Source organism: Thalassophryne amazonica, chromosome 23 (assembly GCF_902500255.1).
Source record: "Thalassophryne amazonica chromosome 23, fThaAma1.1, whole genome shotgun sequence".
NCBI classification, from domain to species: domain Eukaryota; kingdom Metazoa; phylum Chordata; class Actinopteri; order Batrachoidiformes; family Batrachoididae; genus Thalassophryne; species Thalassophryne amazonica.
In genome coordinates this window covers 3,773,675-3,798,112 of record NC_047125.1, presented here as the reverse complement: position 1 = coordinate 3,798,112, position 24,438 = coordinate 3,773,675, and the positions used below count along the sequence as shown (strand labels likewise).

The window sequence follows — 24,438 nt, the reverse complement described above, 5'->3', positions numbered from 1 at the left end:
ATGTATTAAAGGCACAATGTCGCTGACACAGAACCAAAAACACGCCGGTGTTTGGATCATATGTCAGCCAGAAGGGGGCACCAAAAATCGCGTTAGTTTACAATCACTGAGACATCAAAGTCAAACCAGCTGGACATTTACTGTCCAAACACTCATGATCGAGTGTTTGTGTCCACAGGAGGAGACTCTCCGTCCTACAGTCCACACAGAGACACAGAGGAACCAGAACCAAACCTGAACCTGAACCCAGCACACAGAGGTGCAGTGAACGTGCAGCAGAAGGTGTGGAGGTGGATCAGAGAGTCAGAGGAGACTTCATAGAAGGACAGAGTGCCAGCAGGACAGTCCACAAACACTGAGACTCTATGAGAGGATGAAGAGGAGCGAGGAAGGTTTGTTACTCTGTTACTGTGACAGACAGAGTAACAAGAATGATCATCAGAGCAGATCAGAGTCCAGGACTGATCATTAAATCCAAACACACAGTCCTCACTGTCTCCTGTCCTTCTGATTCTTCTGTAAGTCACTGATATAAAAACGCATCCTCTCCACTCGACCTCCCAGTAACAGCGACCAGTCAGACCAGTTGAAGACAGGACCTGAGGCCAAAGGTCAAATCTGTCTGGATGATCAGGATATGATTGATCCTCGTCCACATGTTCCACCTTTGTGTTGTTTTTGGACAGTCTGAGTTTTCTGTTCGCCGAGTTTGGATCCAGAAAGAGTTCAAAGAAATCTGACGGAACAAAACAACACAGTTATCAATCGATCAGTTCATCAATCAACACCACGACACAGTTATCAATCAATCAGTTCATTGATCAACATGACGACACAGTCAGAGTTATCAATTGATGGTTTGTAGCAGCCTTCATGTTGAACTCTGCTTCAGTGTCAGTAGGACTTGAATGAGTGATGTCACAGAGGGTGGTTTCTATGGAAACAGATGGATCAAAGTACAAAGACACTTACACTTCCTCAGACCTGGTCTCAGCCATCGGACTCCACCAGGATCCACCCTGAAAGGAGGAGGGGGCGGAGCAACACATGGTCTTTAATCATGAAAACACCAACATAACATTGATTTCATCCACACACTTTAGTTCTTCTCTTCGAACACACTCATCGCTCCAAATGGATCATTGATTATTGATCACCTCTAATTGTGCTGATCAGCAGCAAACAACAACTTTTGGCTTTTTCAGGTTTGAAGATTCTGGTGAAAATCTGTTGAAGTGGATTTAACCAATCACGGCTCACCAACCCTGCTGCTGGAGGTCACATGACTCTACAGGCTCCACCCACTGCTCATTAAGTCAGGTGTGTTCAGGCAATCAGCTGCAGGCCTTACATGTCCCCTCATATTGGAGCAGATCCTCCAGAACTAAAACTACATGTTTCAAAGATCATCAAGAACTAAGGGCCCTGTCCCACTGGGGAGAGGATTAATTGTGCATGAATTGAGTACACAAATTACGGGTGTTCGTTGTCGTCCGCAACAAAAATGGCCAAAAATGACAAATGTCCCAGTATGAATTACGGATATATTAATAATATATACCAAATATATGATGAACAATCACGGTTATACGTATAATGCATGTAGTGAGGAAACTGATCCGACACACTGAGATTATCACGGCAGTATTACGGGTGTATTATGAATGCATCGCACACGTGTTGCACGTGCACGGCATCTGCATTGCAGTCATAAAATAAGCGCACTCGGGCCTTTTGGCATCACTATTCACACCAACAATACAGCCTCTGGAGCATTTGCTGGACTTGGACAAGTTGATCACAGAGTTAATGTTCATGTTGTCATGCGAGGGTTAACTGTCCATGAGTTTGGGGAGCGGGAGGGGGGAAGCCACTGGGGGTGTGAGACAGTGTTTTTTTTTTTTTGGAGTGTCACAGAAAACAGACTTCAGTGTGAGTTGTGGCTAAACAGCAACTCTTCCTTTTGTTGGTGTTAAATAAAAGTCCTGGAGGAGACCCGATTGCAGCAGCTATTACATATTTGTGGATCTACACAGCCGGACCGGCACTGACTGGCAGGTATGTTGCTTTCTGCCACATATAGTACTTTGGGTGTACGTGACGTGTTTGTTATGCATTCACAGATTGTCCGCAAATCAGCTGCAAAGCAGATGTAATAAAAACGCTTTATTCATGGCCAATCTGTATGCAGTAGCTACAACATATTTTAGTTTGTGATGTGGACGTGATAGGCACGATATATATCTGTTTTACACACTGTCCCAGTCCGTTGCCAATCCGCAAATCCCGTCAGTTGCAGATATCAGCAGTTAACGGCAGATATACAGTAGTGTTCAGAATAATAGTAGTGCTATGTGACTAAAAAGATTAATCCAGGTTTTGAGTATATTTCTTATTGTTACATGGGAAACAAGGTACCAGTAGATTCAGTAGATTCTCACAAATCCAACAAGACCAAGCATTCATGATATGCACACTCTTAAGGCTATGAAATTGGGCTATTAGTAAAAAAAAAAAAGTAGAAAAGGGGGTGTTCACAATAATAGTAGTGTGGCATTCAGTCAGTGAGTTCGTCAATTTTGTGGAACAAACAGGTGTGAATCAGATGTCCCCTATTTAAGGATGAAACCAGCACCTGTTGAACATGCTTTTCTCTTTGAAAGCCTGAGGAAAATGGGACTTTCAAGACATTGTTCAGAAGAACAGTGTAGTTTGAGTAAAAAGTTGATTGGAGAGGGGAAAACTTATACACAGGTGCAAAAAATTATAGGCTGTTCATCTACAATTATCTCCAAAGCTTTAAAATGGACAAAAAAAAAAAAAAAAAAAAACAGACGCGTGGAAGAAAACAGAAAACAACCATCAAAATGGATAGAAGAATAACCAGAATGGCAAAGGCTCACCCACTGATCAGCTCCACTTACTTACCTGTAAGTGCTGTGACAGTTAGAAGACGCCTGTGTGAAGCTAATTTATTTACAAGAATCCCCCGCAAAGTCCCTGTGTTAAATAAAAGACGTGCAGAAGAGGTTACAATAAAATAAAATTCATTTTGACAAAATACCAATCCTAGGTTAATTGATGCCTCCTATTGGCTGCTGCCACCGTTGGGCAAATTTAGATGCACCGCTTGGGTCAGGTGGTCGATGACTAATCGTGAGGAATGAAGTGAGTGCAAGTCGTGTCTCAGAAAAGAAATTATCCCTCTGGAGCGGAGAAAAGAAAAAAGAATAAGTTGGAAGACGAGAAAAAACAAGACAAAGGTAGGTTTGCATGTCCAATATTACAATTTTTGTTGTCATAATTTGCAAAATGCTCCGTTCGTTTAGTATAAAGTGCTTTAGGTGTCTTAAAGTCAGAGGCGATTGCTCTAAGACTGCCTGGGAAGCTCAGCTTCCCCTAAAATGTCAAAAAATAAGTGATTAAATATATACTGTTGTGTGTACATGTCATTGACTAAATATGCGCTACAACGCAATCAACTTTTGTTCAGAATCAGCTTCTTATCACTGGTAACGACGCGGCTTTCCTCTCACTCAAACCTGCAGCTTCACAGTGCTTTAAACAGTGTGAACGCTGAGTGTCCACAGACTTCAATAGCGACACAAAGCATGCAGAGAAACGAGACGAGTCATTGGATAAATGCTGGGCTTTGTCCCGCCCATCGGACGCTCAGCGTCTCTGGGGGTCTCTGGGGCAGTGGGCCGGCCTCGGTTGGCCTGGACGCTCAGCCTCTGCATGATGATTGGATGATCTGTCTGAGGCTGAATCCCTTTTTGATTGACAGCGAAATGAGCGAATCAGCGATCTTTTGGTGTAAACATCCGTGGGAGCATTTTTTAATTTTCATTCTGTTCTGAGTTGAACCGGAGACTTTCCTAATCCTCTTAGCGGCATTTTCTTTGTTAAAAACGACTAGCGACAAATCGAGCTTCTATTTCTGGTGGGGTTTTTTTTTGTAGCTGCTTGTGTTTGGAGACTGACTTCTATCACTGTTTCTGACTTCTATCGCAGTTTCTGTCCCTACCGAGCAGCGGGTGCTGCTGAGCTCCTCCACCGTCACAAAGCACTCACAGGCGGACAAACTTCACACTAGCCTCGAGCCAGTCCCAGCTAGCGAGCTAGCTAGGTAGCAAGCTGCACATAATGGCAGACAATTTGAATGTTGTGGACCAGATTTTGGTGAAGCCATTTGATAGTCTTCCTTACGAAGAAAAACTTAGAGTTAAACAGATCAACTCCTCAGATTAATTTGGTGCAAAAGGTGGGGAAAAGTAGCTCAGCTCTCAATGGTTTGCAGGCCAAAGTTAAAGCAATAGCCCCCAGCAGTGTTGCCAGATAGGAAATATGCAACTATCGTACCAAAACCTCAAAATTATCATATTTTGGGAGAAATGATCATACACAAACAAAACATATACAACGTAGTTATTTTACCGTTTTTTGTTTTTTTTTGTTTTTATTTCCAATGGTGACAGGGGTGGGCTAAGCTACGTATGTGCGCATGTGCAGCCAAAACAGTCTACATTACAGGTCAGTTGTCTCATTACTTTGTATGGAGAGGGGGTGGGCTTTCAAATGACTTTGTCCCGGTTGAGCAGCAGCCCTGTGTGTGGTGTGTCTTTGATGCCGCCTGAGTGCAACGCCTGCAAAATGATTCTTGTGTGTCAAAGAGAGATGCATGTTTGGGCAACCAACTGAAATTATCGTACATTTTGGATATTTTTCCATTATTGATCATACATCGTACAGAGGGCAAAACTATCGTACAAATACGATAATTATCATACATCTGGCAACACTGGCCCCCAGTGCAATGTTTGTGCATTGCTCTGCACACAGACTGAATCTGATTCTGTCTCAGGCTAAATGCTTATCTGAGTGCAGAATATTTTTTGCTTCACTCTCTGGGTTTGCCACATTTTTCTCAAAATCCACAAAGAGGATGTCTTTTCTTGAGTCTGCAGGCTGCTCAAGGTTGCCCAGAAATGGTCCTACTCGATGGTGCCCTCCTGCAAACTTTTGAGATGATCATTGCAGATAAGTCCATGGATGATGACACATTAGACTGTGCCAAAGGCCTTCTGATGAAACTGGAGGATTTTGAGTTTGTGTTCATGTTGTACACATATGAACAAATCTTCTCTGAGACTGATGTGGTGTTTGACATTGTCCAGCAGAGAGCTATGGATGTGCTGTACTGCAAGAAACAAATTGAGTCTCTTCTTGCTTTTGTCAAAGAGATCAGAGGGGGCATTCCAAGCTGTTTATTCCAAAGCAGCAGATCTCACTCTGTATGTAGGAGTTAATTAAAACATATTTATGAGGTTGCTACCCTTTAAGGTTAAAAACAAGAATGACACCTGTATGATGTAAGATAATTACAAATAATGCTAATGATTGTGGGTACGTTACACACATAACAGTGTAGCCTATGGAATAATGAGGCATCTGGTGCTGAGGTGATGGTAGGGAGGCCCCCAAATGAAATTCTGCTTAAGACCCCATAAAGGCTTGGGCCGGCCCTGGACTGGACTCATCAGCTGTGGCTGCAGAAGGTCCACAGGGAGAACATGCAGGCAGCAGGTGATCTCCAGGAGCAGGTTGATGACTCCTGCTTCAGAGAAATGAAGCTTTTTGTCTCCGTTCCTCTTTGAAACATGTGACTCTGAACAGACTGACACTGAAAATGATCGATGACTGTTTTTGTTTGTCTTTGCACCAGAATGTGTGAACGACTAACAAATGATTTCCTCTAACACGTGAGCAGAACATACACACACACACACACACACACGTATGTTAGAGGTCAGCTGACCATCAGCTGGACCTCTGTCACGTGTTCATGTCAAACAGGAACAATGAGTCGGCACAGAGAGTTTGCCAAGTCGCTGTTTGTCAGTGTGAGGTGTTCGAGGTCAGCTCGGTGTGTCAGGTCCACAGGAACCACACGGAGCTGCTCCACCAGACCCAGTCCATACCTGAGAGACTCCAGAGTCCGGAGTGGATCCAGCAGCCTGACTGAGTCTCCTGGATGGTTGTAGCTCAGGTCCAGCTCTCTGAGATGGGAGGGGTTGGAGGTCAGAGCTGAGGCCAGAGAAGCACAGCCTTCATGTGTGATCAGACAGCCTGACAGCCTGCAGACACACAAACCAGCAGACACAATGTGAGGACAGTGTCAGGACGTCCCCACTTTGCAGCAGCACAGACACACTGATGTCTGCTGCAGGATGAGCTCATGACTGTGGTTCAAACACTGAGATCCATCAACACTCACACAACATGACAGGGAGCAAAGCTGCAGCTTCACTCTGATTTATGGAGCTGCTGCACACATGGATGAGTCCTGACCTGACAGTCTCCAGGTGACAGTGTGGACTCTCCAGTCCAGCAGACAGCATCTTCACTCCTGAATCCTGCAGATCGTTGTTACTCAGGTCCAGTTCTCTCAGACTGGAGGACTGAGAGCTGAGAACTGAGCTCAGAATTTCACAGCTTCTCTCTGACAGATCACACAAACTCAGCCTGAAGACAAAATCAATAAGAAACAGATTTGTGTCATCATGCAAAGGTTCAGATCGTTCTGCACCTCAGACAGGATCCAGAAACCAGCTTTGGACACAAAGTGTTTTTATTCAGTCCAACATGATTCTTCAGTGGATTTAGATGTTTACAGTCATGTGCTGTGAAATTGATCCTCAAATATCAATCATCTATTTTATAAATGTTGGTTGTGGGGTTGGAATTCAGCTGCTGGCCACAGTTAAACTTTTCACCTTCCTGATGAAAACCTGTTTCTACTTTTACTCAGGTACTTCTTAAAGCCGTAATATACTTTTGATTTCAGAACATTTGCCATCAGCCTTCACTTCACCTGGTCTGCTCCAAAACCTGGGAAGAGACGGTGCGCAGCTTGATGATGATACAAGACTGTGATAAACGTGACACACCACAGGACAAGAAGCACCGAACAACATGTTCTGACTGCATGTAGACAGTTTGGACTTCAGAATCTAAAAACACACACAGAAGAACTGTGTGACTTTGTGTTTGTTTGCATTCAGCAAAATCTCTGCTTTTATCTTCACAGTGTGTCAGCACGTTAAAGGCTCCACTGAAAGCAGACTCATTCTGTTGTTTCATAAAGTGCCAAGATTCCTGAGGATCATGGGTGATCACTTAAAATCTCACCACTATTTCCATTTGAACGTGCGCTGTGCAGCAGTGTGTTGGAGCGCACGACCTCTCAAAGTTCATCGAAAAGGAAACAAAAAGAACAGAGGCCTGGAGTCACCATTTCTGCAGCAAATCAGCTGTGCAACAAAGCTTGGTTGTTATTTTATTCTGACACAAATCACAAGTGCATGAGCACAGCACAGCCAGCGTGCACTTGCATCGTGTCAGATCCCGTTATTATTTTTTTAGATACACGCGGCACACGCTCACCCTCCGATGAATGTGTTTGTGTACTAAAAACCAGCTTTCCGTCTCTGGGGTCCGACCTTCGTGTCTCCACGGGTATTACCCGGCAGGGCTGCACAAAGGCTGTTCAAGCTGGTGGCGAGGAGATTCGTCTAGCCGCTCACTGCCTCCATCCGGACGTCCACCCCGCTGACGCTGATCTCGCACCCCGGTCGAATAGCCTTCTCTGGAACCAGGATACGAGCCGGCCACGCCCGTTACCGGCAGCTCTCCTCTTATGGATCAGGGCTCTTGGAATGTTGCTAGATTTTGAATTTAGTGACTCGTACAGCGAGTCCCCAGGATGCGTTAATTTCATTAAAAACCAGACTAACCTTTTAGAGCATTTTTTGATGTTGTACACCCAATAAGCTTTAACTTTTACACCTTAAGAAGCATCAATAAATCCAATGTCCGAGCCTTAACACTTAAACTGCATGCTTGGAAATTTATTGCAGGTTTTGCAAGTGCCGACAACATAATCAAAATAGGTTATATGATGATAATTTCACAACAGAGATTCAAATATAATCAGAATAATAATTGGCAGAGATTTTTGTTTTTGATTCAATAATGCTGTCTGATCTCACTCTGACTGGACTGGATTAATTTCTTAACAATTTTTCTAGGAGTGAGGGAAGGAGGTTTTTGATGTTAAAATCCCCAGTTCGATGAACTTGATTTCCTCTTCATCAGCTATTAGTTGTTAGCTGACCACGATCCTTGTGTGATGGTGTAATCCTTCAGGAAATTAATCCACATAAGAGTTTATTCCTTCTTCAATCAACCAAAAGTTGATCTAATCCATTCTGGTATGCTGTGATGTTCGTTGAGAGAGAAAACGTTGAAACTTCCACACTCAGACTTGAGGCCAGTGATTATTCTCCAATGCTCTGCTACTCCGTGACTAGACGGCCTGAGTGGGAGTTGAAAACTCTCTCAAATGATCTCTTATGGTTCCAATCCTCTCACTCCACGATTCTAATTGCTGCTCACAAGATGGTCAAGTCTTGTGATCTCCTCATAGCAGGGGAGAAGTGACAACAGCACCTCTCCCTGGAAGAATAACCCCGTTTCCTGGTGTTCCACAGTTTATATATGTGCTGACTTTTGCCGTTCTTCAGATGATCATGGTTACCATGGGGACGATGGTGACTCAAAACCTCCTCCCTTCTCCATCCCTTACTGGAAGCCATCTGCAGCCCTTTGCCAGTAACTTATTTCTCAAGTTCCTCTTTTCTGTTAACACTTCAGCTTTTCTGAGAATTCATTCTTTTTAAATCATGTCTTTAGAATCACATCGATCATATTCAATCATTTCATTACAACTCTTTCACATAAAAACAATTCACATGATCATATACAAACATTTTCATTCCTTATTATTCATTTTCATATTTTACCACATCTTAATCATTTGATCAGTTGTTTATCATCAGCTTCTCTTTCTTCTGACTCTGTACTAAAAACAACTTCTTCAGTTCCTCTTTCTCTCTAACTGCAATGAAAAACAACTTCACTTCCTCTTTCTTCCGACTGCAATGAAAAACAACTCATATAATCATTAATTTCACTTATTTGTAACATACTTTTTCTAATCAACTCTTAATTTTATAACATTAATAATTCATTTAATCATACTTGTTATGTTGGAATTATCTTAGACATATTCCATCGTCTTCACCACTGAGTTCATTCCATGGGCCTCCCCATCTGCAATGGAAAAGTCCGGTATGACCTCACTTACTCCGGGAAAGTACCAAACACTGTCCAGTTTAATCCAACAGCATGTATATTAAACCAATGGCACGTACTATATTCCAAGATGAAAACAAGCTGAAAGCAAGCTTAAAGTCATCTTTCTTGACAATCACAACGAAGTGCACATAAAGATGGGAAGAAGCTGCAGATGTGACTGTGACCTTTTGTTGTTGGAGTTGTAGTTTTCCAAACACAAGTCAGTCTGAAGCCACACAGGCAGTTTTCACAGGGCAACTAAACCCCAGGACCCCCCGGGTTTAGAACTCCTGAATGACACACAGGAGCCAATACTCCTGATCTGTTACTGGGGATCAATTCACTGCAGAGCCGTACAAAACTCTACTTGGAAAAGTACCAAGCAGCCACACAGTAAGAAAAAAGATCAATCAAAATGTATTGATAACTGACTGATAATTGAACCACGGCCCTCTGGATGGTAACTGAATGGAATCATGAAGTGAACGAAGATTCCAACTCCTCATGTGCTGAGAAATAAGATCAGATCATCTTAAATTAATCCCACGCATTTAACGTGTCCTAAACAACTGCTCAACACAGTGTAACCACTAGGGGGCACCATGCATCGAAATGCCCAAGAACCAAGTCTCAACCTCCACCTGTCTGAAATGAAGAAAACCTGAAGTGGAAAGTCTTGCAGTTCCTTAAATGGCCGCATGAGTTAAGCTCCAAAAAGGAGTATCTTTCCATAGAAGTCCATGTTAAAATGTCCAACATAAACATATTTACAGCCTGGTACTAAAATGGTGTTGGTCTCTACAGATAGTTTCCTCTGGGGGAGATTCTTCTTCAGTTTGAAAGATTTCACACGACAACATTCTGAATAATTAGGGGTGGGGTCACTTTGACAGGTCGTGTGTGCCTTAAGCTGTGTCTGTGTTTATGACCAAATGATTCCAAATCTGTGTCAGGATCCATCAGTTTGGAGCTCATGGTGTTCTGTGTGTGTTTATTCTGTGACTGACAGATGAATCCAAATGTTTAAAAACTGGGAGCACAGGGGATCCATGACAAACGGCCTCATGAATTTCTTCTTCGTCATCCACATGAGCACTGACGTCCCCAAGTAGAACTGAGGAGTCTCCAGCAGGAACATTTTCCAGTATCCCACTCAGAGTCTCCAAGAAGGCTGGATCCTCTGAAGGTCACAAACGGCAGTCAGATTCCTCTCCGCCATATGACATCACACTGAGGCAGCCCTCTGCTTCACCGGGGAAACCCCACAACAACAACACCCACACCTGGACAACCCGGCCAGGTGACCCCGTCCTTTTTTGTGTCCATCATACAGAGTCCATTATTTCTTGCTGATGTTTGCAGATGATACAACCTTGATTCTGTCTCATTCAGATTCCAGGGTCCTGATAAAAAGGCTAATGTTAGCTTAGATAGCCTGGACCACATGGTTTAAATGAAATAAATTATCTCTGAATGTTTAAAGAAAAATTCTTATTTTATGATGTCTGGAGATAAAGAGTCAAATTCAAACTGAGTGGAGTGAGCTGTCTGGAGTGACGTGGACTGGACTCGCTTCTTGGGAACAGCCAATCAATCAATCAATCAATGTGGATAATGAGGGTCAATCATCTGGTGTCCAAAAGTGTCCTCCTCACTCTTTGACACTTTTATTCGTCCTGATCCTTCATGTTTACATGTAGTTTGGACAAACTTCTGCTCCTTCACAAAGGCTTTGTTGGGTCGCAGCCCGATCTGAATCAGACACTGCATCTCGTCCTTTACTTGACAAACTACAAGTCCTCACTGCTGATGACTTCAATATTTTTCAAAGCTGTCTTTGTATTTCTGAGATATCTTCAATCAGCAGGAACCTTCCTGAATATTTTCTGTCTTACTTTAGAAATAATTCTCAGCTTCATTCTCAACTCTGCAGATCTCCTCAACCTCAAACAGTCCAGCACAGTTTTCTACATGATGTCGGGGCGCCAAACTACGGAGCAACATTTAACATCTGGAAAAATAAAAAGTTTCAGCACAAAGTTTGAGAAGAAGCTGATTTAGCTGCTGTTTTCTCAGCACTTCTGTCTTTGTCTGTATGTGTTTCTGTCAGGATTCTTTGTGTTCTGACGACAGCTTGATGCTGATTTTCATCGTGTCCGTCTGCAGTATTTTTCACAGCTTTATTTCTTCTTGTTTGTTGAAATGTTTCATTTGGAGCCTGCTGACTCTCTGCACCGTCTTCTTATCTTTCTATGGATTTATGGCATCTCTGAAGATGTGAAAAATAAAGAAAGATGAAAAACTACCTGATTACTTCTAGTTAGTACTGCAGTAGTGGTTGGGCCGTATCTACAACCCCTGGCAAAAATTATGGAATCACCGGCCTCGGAGGATGTTCATTTTGTTGTTTAATTTTGTAGAAAAAAAGCAGATCACAGACATGACACAAAACTAAAGTCATTTCAAATGGCAACTTTCTGGCTTTAAGAAACACTATAAGAAATCAAGAAAAAAAGATTGTGGCAGTCAGTAACGGTTACTTTTTAGACCAAGCAGAGGAAAAAAAATATGGACTCACTCAATTCTGAGGAATAAATTATGGAATCACCCTGTAAATTTTCATCCCCAAAACTAACACCTGCATCAAATCACATCTGCTTGTTAGTCTGCATCTATAAAGGAGTGATCACACCTTGGAGAGCTGTTGCACCAAGTGGACTGACATGAATCATGGCTCCAACACGAGAGATGTCAGTTGAAACAAAGGAGAGGATTATCAAACTCTTAAAAGAGGGTAAATCATCATGCAATGTTGCAAAACTTGTTGGTTGTTCACAGTCAGCTGTGTCTAAACTCTGGACCAAATACAAACAACATGGGAAGGTTGTTAAAGGCAAACATACTGGTAGACCAAGGAAGACATCAAAGCGTCAAGACAGAAAACTTAAAGCAATATGTCTCAAAAATCGAAAATGCACAACAAAACAAATGAGGAACGAATGGGAGGAAACTGGAGTCAACGTCTGTGACCGAACTGTAAGAAACCGCCTAAAGGAAATGGGATTTACATACAGAAAAGCTAAACGAAAGCCATCATTAACACCTAAACTGAAAAAAAACAAGGTTACAATGGGCTAAAGAAAAGCAATCGTGGACTGTGGATGACTGGATGAAAGTCATATTCAGTGATGAATCTCGAATCTGCATTGGGCAAGGTGATGATGCTGGAACTTTTGTTTGGTGCCGTTCCAATGAGATTTATAAAGATGACTGCCTGAAGACAACATGTAAATTTCCACAGTCATTGATGATATGGGGCTGCATGTCATGTAAAGGCACTGGGGAGATGGCTGTCATTACATCAATAAATGCACAAGTTTACGTTGATATTTTGGACACTTTTCTGATGTTTAAGGATGATGAAATAATTTTTCAAGAAGATAATGCATCTTGCCATAGAGCAAAAACTGTGAAAACATTCCTTGCAAAAAGACACATAGGGTCAATTTCATGACATAGGGTTAATGTCAACGAGCAGATCTGATTTGATGCAGGTGTTAGTTTTGGGGATAGAAATTTACAGGGTGATTCCATAATTTATTCCTCAGAATTGAGTGAGTCCATATTTTTTTCCTCTGCTTGGTCTAAAAAAGTAACCGTTACTGACTGCCACAATCTTTTTTTCTTGATTTCTTATAGTGTTTCTTAAAGCCAGAAAGTTGCCATTTGAAATGACTTTAGTTTTGTGTCATGTCTGTGATCTGCTTTTTTTCTACAAAATTAAACAACAAAATGAACATCCTCCGAGGCCGGTGATTCCATAATTCTTGCCAGGGGTTGTACTAACTGACGACATACTTGGTATTCAGGCTCAGGGCGGGTTTCCACACACTACCTTGTTCAAAGGCAGTGGGAGGAGCCTGAAGATAACCAACCTGTTTTTAAAGTCAGGAATAAACTCACAGACACGGAGACAACATGGAAACTCCACACAGACTGGACCTGGACTTTGGTGGGAATTGAACCTAAGACCTTCTTGCTGTGAGACAAGTGATACCCGCTGCACCACCCTGCCGTGTTTCCAGCACAGACTGAAATCCTTTAGTTGTGGTTCAGATGACATATCCGAGCATTGATGTGAAACTGAATCTCATGAAACAGTTTAGAATTCAGAGAGACGTTTTGAACCGTTTGAAGCAAAAACTAAATCCTGACCTGAGAGTCTCCAGGTGACAGTGTGGACTCTCCAGTCCAGCAGACAACAGCTTCACTCCTGAATCCTGCAGCCGGTTCTGACTCAGGTCCAGTTCTGTCAGACTGGAGGACTGAGAGCTGAGAACTGAAGACAGAACTTCACAGCTTCTCTCTGACAGATTACAGCCAGATAACCTGCAGAGATGATTCAAAACAAGAAAGATTTTCACTTTTAAATAAGAGAAATTAAGTCTTTGTTCAAATTAGTGATGGAACAGATCACAGATGACCCCCCCCGTTCAGCTCACATATGAACTGTGATTTAACTCCAAAGTTTCCATCACAGTGTGAAATACAGATTTATTGTCCTTGTAAGTTGTTTTTAAAGGAATAACTGAGTAAATATTGATGCAGAGTTTCAGTGAAATCAAAGTGTGAGCAGAAAAAGCTTTTGTGCGTTCACGTGCACGGAGCGGGGCAGACAGAGTGACAAAAACACTGAACCATCAGGAAGATGAGGATGGAATGTGAGCGCTGATCTCACTGAGATGGTTCAGATCAGTGAGTGTGAGCCGTGACATCATTAGACAAAAAAAAAAAAAAAAAACTGTTCCTGACTGTTGCTGAGTGGTGTTTATCCTGAAAGAGCAACAGAAATAAATTTATTATTCTGATTTTTACCTTCTAACCAGATGATGGAGACGTCCTCACGTTGAAAAAGAATTTGAAGTTAGAAACTCTGGTCTGTTTTTTTATGATGTTGTCAAAGGTGATTTTTATTCACCATCACCAAATTACAACATGAACAATGTTGTAATTTAATGTAACAAACAGTTTCAAATTCTTATTTACAAACTGTGCGTCTTGTTTTCATTGTTCTTTCAGTTAGAACTCAGTTATTTTTGTCTCCTCGTAATCTTTTTTTTTTGGGGGGGGGGGGGGGGGTATGAAAGTGATCAGAACCGTGACTTTAAGTCTTGATCTGATCTGTGAGTTCTGTGATCTGTTACACCCAGAGTTCAAATGTCAAAGTGTCTCTGTACTTACAAAACTTTTGTAGATTCTTTGATCACTGGCAGCAGCAGCAGAAGAGCCTCATGTGAAGGTTGATATTTTTTCAGGTCAAACACGTCCTGATGTTGATCTGAGGACAGTAAGATGAAGGCCAGAGCTGATAAATCAGAACCAGACAGATAACCTACAGAGAGACGTCCAGAGTTCAGGAGCTGTTGGATCGGATCCAGTAGAGAACAATCCTTCAGTTCATTCAGACAGTGGATCAGATTGATGTTTCTCTCTGCAGACAGATTCTCATCGAGCTTCTGTTTGATGTACTCGACTGTTTCCTGATTGGTCCCTGAGATTTTGTCTGTCTGTGTCATCAGACCTCGTAGGAGAGTCTGATTGGTCTGCAGGGAAAGACCCAGAAGGAAGCGCAGGAACAAGTCCAGGTGTCCATTTGGACTCTGTAAGGCCTCGTCCACAGCACTCTGATGGAGACATGTTAGTTTAGGTTTTTGTTTAATTATTTGAATTTTTCTGGATGATGTTTGTTCTTTGTACAGCAGATTGACTCCAGACTGGATGAAGGTCAGAAGGACATAAAGAGCAGCCAGAAACTCTTGAAGACTCAGATGGACAAAGCAGAAGACCTTGTCCTGGTAGAGTCCTCTCTCCTCTTTAAAGATCTGTGTGAAGATTCCTGAGTACACTGAGGCTGCTCTGATATCGATGCCACACTCTGTCAGGTCCTCTTCATAGAAGATCAGGTTCCCTTTCTGCAGCTGCTCAAAAGCCAGTTTTCCTAGAGACACAATCATCTCCCTGTTCTCTGGATTCCACAGTGCATCTGTCTCAGATCCTCCATCATACTTGACCTTCTTCACTCTGGACTGAACCACCAGGAAGTAGATGTACATCTCAGTCAGGGTCTCTGGCAGCTCTGGTGTGTCTCCGGTGTCCAACACGTCCTCCAGAACTGTAGCAGTGATCCAGCAGAAGACTGGGATGTGACACATGATGTGGAGGCTTCGTGATGTCTTCACGTGGGAGATGATTCTTCTGGACTGCTCCTCATATCTGAATCTCTTCCTGAAGTACTCCTCCTTCTGAAGGTCAGTGAAGCCTCTGACCTCTGTCACCATGTCCACACACTCAGGAGGGATCTGATTGGCTGCTGCAGGCCGTGTGGTGATCCAGAGGCGAGCAGAGGGAAACAGGTTCCTCCTGATGAGGTTTGTCAGCAGAACATCCACTGAGCTCGACTCTGTGACATCAGTCAGGATGTCACTGCTGTGGAAGTCCAGAGGGAGGCGACACTCATCCAGACCGTCCAAGATGATCAAGACCTGGAAGTGATGGAAGCTGCAGATTCCTGCTTCTTTGGTTTCAGGAAAGAAGAGATGAACAAGTTCCACCAAGCTGAACTTCTTCTCTTTCAGCACATTCAACTCTCTGAAAGTGAATGGAAATATGAAGTGGAAGTCCTGGTTGGTTCGTCCTTCAGCCCAGTCCAGAGTCCACTTCTGTGTTAAGACTGTTTTCCCGATGCCGGCCATGCCCTTTGTCAGCACTGTTCTGATTGGTGGCTGAGTGTCAGCTGAGGCTTTAAAGATGTCTTCACATGTGATGGTTCTTTGTGGTGAGTCTGTTTTCCTGGATGCTGCTTCAATCTGTCTGACCTCATGCTCCTGGTTGACCTCTGAAGCCCCGCCCTCTGTGATGTAGAGCTCTGTGTAGATCTCCTTCAGAAGAGTCGTCTTTCCTGCTTTAGAGATCCCCTCAAACACACGCTCAAACTTCTGCTTCACCTTAGATTTGAATTTACGATGACAAACGTCAGCACGAGTTCCTGAAAGAACAAACAGCACAGATCAGTTACTGAATGATGACATCACTTCCTGTTTCCCTGACAGAATTCACACATGAATATATTTCAAATAGACAAACATCACGTGTCATTTAGCGTCTGTGTTAAATGTGGACAGAAGTCCTCTTACTGCTCTGCAGACAGTCAGCCAGCTCCTCATAATTCATTTTCCTCATGAAGGACACTGTGAGGTCCAGGAAAACCAGTCGGATGTTACTCTGCTCCTCATCCTCACTCTGACTCTCCAAGTATTCTGCATCATTTGTCAGCAGAAACTTCTGGATCATCGACAGCTCATTTTTCATAAACATCCTCATGTTCTCCTCGATGTTCTGCAGCACAACATCAACATGGACGTAGAAACTCATCACAGTGTGGATTTTGTCTCCACATTATATTTTTCACTGTGTGAGATTTTCTGCATTTTGTTCAGAAAATCCAATTAAATTAAAAACAGACTGAAAAGTTAAACCCTTGAGATAATCATTTTTCTGAATTTATATTAAAAAAAACAAAAAAAATCTCACATAAATGAGAGAATAAACATCATCAAAGTGTTTGTTGCTGCAGCATGGAGACATTATGAACAAACTGTCCAATGAGGACATCAGATGGACGTCAACAGACCGTAAACATGTGGTTCAGCCGTCTTTGATACTGCTGAGCAGATGGAACCCTGAGAACCTCTGAGCTCTGCTGCTTCACTCTGTGGACCAATCAGAAACAGTTTACTCACATGATGTCTGAACACAAACAGCTTCAAGTTCACATCAACCTGCATCGTTGGTCTGAACACTCAAACTGGTTTTCATGGTCTTCTTGTTGGTCCCCCTGAGAGTCCCACAGTGGGCTTGACTGTCCATCCACACAGGACCTCACACTGACCTTGTTGTTTGTGTTTCCCTTCCACAGTCTTGGCAGGACGGCCCGCCGTGCCAGAAACAGTGACGGCTCCTCCATCAGCACCACTAAATGAAGAGCTTTGATCCTGACTGAAGATGTTAAATGTTGACTTCCTGTCTGTGTTTCTGATGTCTGCAGTGAGGATCAAACTGAATGATCAGGAACTCAGGATCCATTCATGCAGCAGCTGTTATCTGACAGATGTCCACGTCCTGTTCTGTCTCCTCACAGCTCGCTTGTACCAATGAACCTCCTCCCTCTACGGGCTTCTAAGTCGCTCTCACTGAATCTGTTCTCCAGCAGGTTGGGAAATCTCTGCACGTCATAAACGTAAACACGATTTCCTCAAAGTTGTCTCTTTCTGTCCAGATCAGATGGTCCTGAAAGCAGCAAACCAGCTGTGGACTCTGACCACCACCGGGTCCAAGGATCCAACAAGACCCTGAAGTCTAAACTGTGACTTTTCCACACAGAGGCTGGAAAGTTTCCTCACAGCTTCCACATGTAAATTCTGTCCTTTCTGTAGAAGCTGATATATTCTGTCCAACTGGAAGTTTTTCTCAAAATGTCAATCAGTCAAATTGTTTGTCTTCTATCCGTTTATACAAGTTAAATTATAAAGGATCCTGAGAAGAGATGTGAGGGTCACAAGGTTTAACAAGTTCTGTCCTTAACTCAGCATCTGATGTCAAAGAAAACCTGAGAATCTGCTCTTGAAGATGACTGAGGGAGAGACGTGACCAAACGTCCTCAGTCTGGTTCAAACCTGGTTTTCGTCTTCTGAACATCTTCTACTTTTATGGATCAGACCATAAAATAACAGATTGCAGTCATGAATCAGTGTGGAACCATTGGACATCACCAGGATCGGTCATGTTTGTTAAATGCTGTGGATATGAAGGCAGTCTGTCTCGGTCGCCTCTTGAATATGCAGGTCCAAAGACAATGTTGGACCTAAAATCACACCAAGATTTTTCACTCTTTCATGACGATAAATTCCACAATCACCCAGAGATGATGAGAACTGGTCATTAGACACGTCTATGTCTGACAGGGTCAGGAAAAACCGTCTCAGTCCTCAAGGTTCAGGGAACAACTGGGGTAAGTCCTATTTCAGTGCCTGATCTGGACTCGAGTCCATCGTGTTTACACGACATTTTAGGGATCAAGATTGAAGCGGACAACAGGAAGGAATGCATCACTTATGGAGGTACAAACAGGGCCAGAAGGTTCACAGACTTCTAGAGGATTGTGGGAGGAGAAAACGGTGGTTCAGAGACCCAACAGAAGACACTCAAGTCACGGGAAAACACTGGGAAGCAACAAGTAAAATAACATCAGCATCCAAATTCAAAGCAGGATGTTTCGAAACACTGCGTTGAAAATTCTTTGTTCTGTTCAAACAGCACATGTGGGTTTTGGGGGCGGATCATTTTGACCTCATCTGTAAACGCTCCTGAATGAAGTGAAGACAGTCGGGTCCAAGGAGGAGAAATATTTGTTGGAACTGTTCAATGAAGACATGTCAGTTGTCTGAGGACTGTCCTTGTGCACAGGCAGTCGTCACACTATGTGTCCAGCGGCCAAGTCCAACGGAATCTTTCCCTGGAGGTCCTCTGTAAGTGGACCAGGTTCAGCACAGAGCCCTCAACACGAGTCAAACCAGCTGGAGTTTGGGGTCAAAGGTGCTTGGCCACAGTGAGGATCACACAGTGTGACTATGTCCTCCACTGTGTCGAACGTCTTGTGGAGACTTGTGACTATTTGGTGATGAACAAAGTGTTTCAAGTCCTCTGTAAGCAGACCAACAATCCCCAGAGTACAGGACCCGGATTAAAAAATAAAAAGTCTCTGTGTGTCCCCTCAGGTCCTGAATTTAAAATCAGGCTGTGCACTACGACTCCTCTGGAAGATGATCAGAGCGTCCTCAGACGTCAAACACCTCCTCCTGTGGACTCTGGTCACTCCAGGTCAACCCCCAAAAACTTCCAGCGTCTGATAAGAGAAGTCCCATACTGCCAGGACACCAGCTGTGTCCATGTCTGCAAGTCCTTCAGTCCAACAGTCTCATCTTCAAGACAGATTCAGTTTACTATTAATTAATTAAAGAAAACTCCTGTTTATGATCAAATTCAGAGGATGAATAATCATGACATCATAAAGACAGAAACATGTTGGTGTCAGTCAGAGCTCACGTCTGTCCAGCAGAGGGACGCTGTCCTTTAAAAGGAGAAGGTCTCTCCATGGACCAGTCACTGTTCAGGGACACACAGCTGGGTTCAGGTCCAGACAGGTCTGCACTCTGATGGACGCTGAAAGGCAAACAGCACCAACTGTTTATTAAAGATCAGAAAACATGATCATAAATAGTGTTTGAAGGACAAATAACAGTAAATATCTTTACAGCAGGTCACAGTTTAATGTCCGTCATATAAATACCTCCATTTAAAATCAGTCCAAATGTCCTTTGAACTGTCACTCTTCATGGACACGTAGCTAGGTTCAGGTCCACATGCTCGACCCCGCTGTGACCTGGAACACACACAGAGCGCCGAACGTGAATAATGATGGTGCAGCGATGTGAGCGCTGAGCTCTGACACGGTCCACAGTCACAGATCCTGGTCTCACCTCTGAGCTCTGGTTTGGATCGAGGGTCCCTCCTCTGTGTCTTCACCTTCACACAGACACAACAACATGCTGTCACACAGGAGTTCCCAGCATTCCTCTGGGTCACATGACAAACTACACCCACAGTTTGATGTGTCGACATTTTTACCTGAGACTAAAATATGGCAATATGGTAATAAGTTAAATAAAATGTTTTTGAATAAATGACAAATGTACGAAATATTATAAAAAATACATTCCTCGTAAACAGCTTTTAACAAAACCTTTCCAGTCTCCAGTTACGCCAGGAAAAGTAGTTAGATTTGTCACTCATCGCTTTTGAGAAAATAGGTCGTCAAGAGGGTTTGGAAAGTCACCAGATTTAGCGAGAAAGTCGCTAAATTGGCAACGCTGAATGTAAACATGCAACACGAACTCACCCGTGCACAGCCCTGTACTGAACCGAACATCCCGTACCGAACGATTCAATACAAATACCGTTACACCGATACACATATATACATACACATATATACACACACACACACACTCAACAAAAATATAAATGCAACACTTTTGGTTTTGCTCCTATTTTGTATGAGATGAACTCAAAGATCTAAACCTTTTTCCACATACACAATATCACCATTTCCCTCAAATATTGTTCACAAACCAGTCTAAACCTGCGATAGTGAGCACTTCTTTGCTGAGATAATCCATCCCACCTCACAGGTGTGCCATATCAAGATGCTGATTAGACACCATGATTAGTGCACAGGTGTGCCTTAGACTGTCCACAATAAAAGGCCATTCTGAAAGGTGCAGTTTTGTTTTATTGGGGGGGATACCAGTCAGCATCTGGTGTGACCACCATTTGCCTCATGCAGTGCAACACATCTCCTTCGCATAGAGTTGATCAGGTTGTCAATTGTGGCCTGTGGAATGTTGGTCCACTCCTCTTCAACGGCTGTGCGAAGTTGCTAGATATTGGCAGGAACTGGTACACGCCGGTCCAGAGCATCCCAAACATGCTCAATGGGTGACATGTCCGGTGAGTATGCCGGCCATGCAAGAACTGGGACATTTTCAGCTTCCAAGAATTGTGTACAGATCCTTGCAACATGGGGCCATGCATTATCTTGCTGCAACATGAGGTGATGTTCTTGGATGTATGGCACAACAATGGGCCTCAGGATCTCGTCACGGTATCTCTGTGCATTCAAAATGCCATCAATAAAATGCACCTGTGTTCTTCGTCCATAACAGATGCCTGCCCATACCATAACCCCACCGCCACCATGGGCCACTCGATCCACAACATTGACATCAGAAAACCACTCACCCACACAACGCCACACACACTGTCTGCCATCTGCCCTGGACAGTGTGAACCGGGATTCATCCGTGAAGAGAACACCTCTCCAACGTGCCAAACGCCAGCGAATGTGAGCATTTGCCCACTCAAGCCGGTTACGACGACGAACTGCAGTCAGGTCAAGACCCCGATGAGGATGACGAGCATGCAGATGAGCTTCCCTGAGATGGTTTCTGACAGTTTGTGCAGAAATTCTTTGGTTATGCAAACCGATTGTTTCAGCAGCTGTCCGAGTGGCTGGTCTCAGACGATCTTGGAGGTGAACATGCTGGATGTGGAAGTCCTGGGCTGATGTGGTTACACGTGGTCTGCGGTTGTGAGGTTGGTTGAATGTACTGCCAAATTCTCTGAAACGCCTTTGGAGACGGCTTATGGTAGAGAAATGAACATTCAATACACAAGCAACAGCTCTGGTTGACATTCCTGCTGTCAGCATGCCAATTGCACGCTCCCTCAAATCTTGCGACATCTGTGGCATTGTGCTGTGTGATAAAACTGCACCTTTCAGAGTGGCCTTTTATTGTGGGCAGTCTAAGGCACACCTGTGCACTAATCATGGTGTCCAATCAGCATCTTGATATGACACACCTGTGAGGTGGGATGGATTATCTCAGCAAAGGAGAAGTGCTCACTATCACAGATTTAGACCGGTTTGTGAATAATATTTGAGGGAAATGGTGATATTGTGTATGTGGAAAAAGTTTTAGATCTTTGAGTTCATCTCATACAAAATGGGAGCAAAACCAAAAGTGTTGCGTTTATATTTTTGTTGAGTGTATATATTTCAGGGCTGGATCCAGAGTGAAAATCTGACAGATGCATTTTTGCCCAATGATAAAATAAAAATCGTACGCGTCTTGTTATTCAATAATCTTCATTTTTTTTATTCGTGTGCAACATACACTGTCACACGTCTTTTAATATATTTATTATACTTCATGGACCATAGTGAACACTTCTTATTTGTATAAATATGATGTCCTTAAAAAAAACACTATAACAAAAATTGACTGTAAACAGGATCAAATTTATTGCCAAAATCTTTCAATTATACCTGAATCTATAAATGATTTTTTGTCAATTGATAAAATCAATAAAAATATGACCGCATATATTCTTAATAATAATATATTGAAATACAGACAGTTCACAGAAGACATTTTCCATTGATACCAATCAAAATTATAAACAGTCCAGCAGGTAACAATATTCAAAATGTCCATGACTAAATATACTAATACATATAAATACAACCCCTGGCAAAAATTATGGAATCACCGGCCTCAGATGATGTTCATTCAGTTGTTTAATTTTGTAGAAAAAAAAGCAGATCACAGACATGACACAAAACTAAAGTAATTTCAAATGGCAACTTTCTGGCTTTAAGAAACACTATAAGAAATCAAGAAAAAAAGATTGTGGCAGTCAGTAACGGTTACTTTTTTAGACCAAGCAGAGGAAAAAAAATACGGAATCACTCAATTCTGAGGAATAAATTATGGAATCACCCTGTACATTTTCATCCCCAAAACTAACACCTGCATCAAATCAGATCTGCTCGTTAGTCTGCATCTAAAAAGGAGTGATCACACCTTGGAGAGCTGTTGCACCAAGTGGACTGACATGAATCATGGCTCCAACACGAGAGATGTCAATTGAAACAAAGGAGAGGATTATCAAACTCTTAAAAGAGGGTAAATCATCACGCAATGTTGCAACAGATGTTGGTTGTTCAGTCAGCTGTGTCTAAACTCTGGACCAAATACAAACAACATGGGAAGGTTGTTAAAGGCAAACATACTGGTAGACCAAGGAAGACATCAAAGCGTCAAGACAGAAAACTTAAAGCAATATGTCTCAAAAATCGAAAAATGCACAACAAAACAAATGAGGAACGAATGGGAGGAAACTGGAGTCAACGTCTGTCACCGAACTGTAAGAAACCGCCTAAAGGAAATGGGATTTACATACAGAAAAGCTAAACAAAAGCCATCATTAACACCTAAACAGAAAAAAACAAGGTTACAATGGGCTAAGGAAAAGCAATCGTGGACTGTGGATGACTGGATGAAAGTCATATTCAGTGATGAATCTCGAATCTGCATTGGGCAAGGTGATGATGCTGGAACTTTTGTTTGGTGCCGTTCCAATGGGATTTATAAAGATGACTGCCTGAAGAGAACATGTAAATTTCCACAGTCATTGATGATATGGGGCTGCATGTCAGGTAAAGGCACTGGGGAGATGGCTGTCATTACATCATCAATAAATGCACAAGTTTATGTTGATATTTTGGACAATTGAAAGGATGTTTGGGGATGATGAAATCATTTTTCAAGATGATAATGCATCTTGCCATAGAGCAAAAACTGTGAAAATATTCCTTGCAAAAAGACACATAGGGTCAATGTCATGGCATAGGGTCAATATCAACGAGCAGATGTGATTTGATGCAGGTGTTAGTTTTGGGGATGAAAATTTACAGGGTGATTCCATAATTTTTTCCTCAGAATTGAGTGATTCCATATTTTTTTCCTCTGCTTGGTCTAAAAAAGTAACAGTTACTGACTGCCACAATCTTTTTTTCTTGATTTCTTATAGTGTTTCTTAAAGCCAGAAAGTTGCCATTTGAAATGACTTTAGTTTTGTGTCATGTCTGTGATCTGCTTTTTTTCTACAAAATTAAACAACTGAATGAACATCCTCCAAGCCCGGTGATTCCATAATTTTTGCCAGGGGTTGTACATCACAATTGTACACATATCACAATTGTGATATGTGTTTTATATTTGTATATTTAGATTTTGTTGTGATTTGGCACTTTATAAGCCAATTAAATTGAAATTGAATTGAAATTGAACATTTTATTGAGTCTTAAAGTAAATAAATATGAAATTGGTCACTGGATCCTTAAACTCTGGACATATTAAACTCTACATGGTGAATCCTTGATCTCTGGACATAAATAGGAATAAACAAAATCTGTAGTTTTTGTCAAAAGCATTTCCTTTCGACAAAATCTGTAGTTTTTGTCAAAAGCATTTCCTTTCAGACATTATTGGCATGAATGTCTTTCCATACATCTGAGCTGAGCTCTTAGCTGCACGTCAGGAATTTGTAAAGAAATACAGCACGTCTCATTTTGGGAGGAAGAAAAAACGTTTTAGTCGATTGTAGTTTCTTGTCTGTATTACAACGCTTGGAAAGAGGTGTCACTCTGTCTCGCCGCGCAGCGTTTCAAGCTCTGCCAATGAAACGGAGGACGATTCTCGTTTCTTGACGGCAACAAGA

At 42.5% G+C, this 24,438-nt stretch overlaps 1 protein-coding gene and 2 long non-coding RNA genes across 4 annotated transcripts in view; 2 read left to right on the top strand and 1 right to left on the bottom strand.

The window, feature by feature from the left end:
* Positions 1-24,438, bottom strand: part of LOC117504818 — a 3,434,143-nt gene that overhangs the window by 2,111,411 nt on the left and 1,298,294 nt on the right. The window contains exons 10-13 of the mRNA XM_034164343.1: positions 19,360-19,476; positions 16,889-16,967; positions 16,392-16,593; positions 15,335-16,243 (exon numbers count right to left, since the gene is read on the bottom strand). Of these exons, the coding sequence (XP_034020234.1) occupies positions 15,335-16,243; positions 16,392-16,593; positions 16,889-16,967; positions 19,360-19,476 (1,307 nt within the window). The remainder of the gene's footprint in view (positions 1-15,334; positions 16,244-16,391; positions 16,594-16,888; positions 16,968-19,359; positions 19,477-24,438) is intronic.
* Positions 504-15,564, top strand: LOC117504872. Of its 2 annotated transcripts, none has more exons than XR_004558929.1 (3): positions 504-650; positions 13,950-13,953; positions 15,554-15,564. It is a non-coding gene; the product is annotated as an uncharacterized LOC117504872 (long non-coding RNA). The 2 variants fall into 2 exon arrangements; XR_004558930.1 differs by lacking the exon at positions 13,950-13,953 and adding an exon at positions 4,534-4,537.
* The window catches only part of LOC117504892, a 54,212-nt gene continuing 46,595 nt past the window's right edge, over positions 16,822-24,438 (top strand). The window contains exon 1 of the long non-coding RNA XR_004558951.1: positions 16,822-16,969. This is a non-coding gene — a long non-coding RNA (uncharacterized LOC117504892). The remainder of the gene's footprint in view (positions 16,970-24,438) is intronic.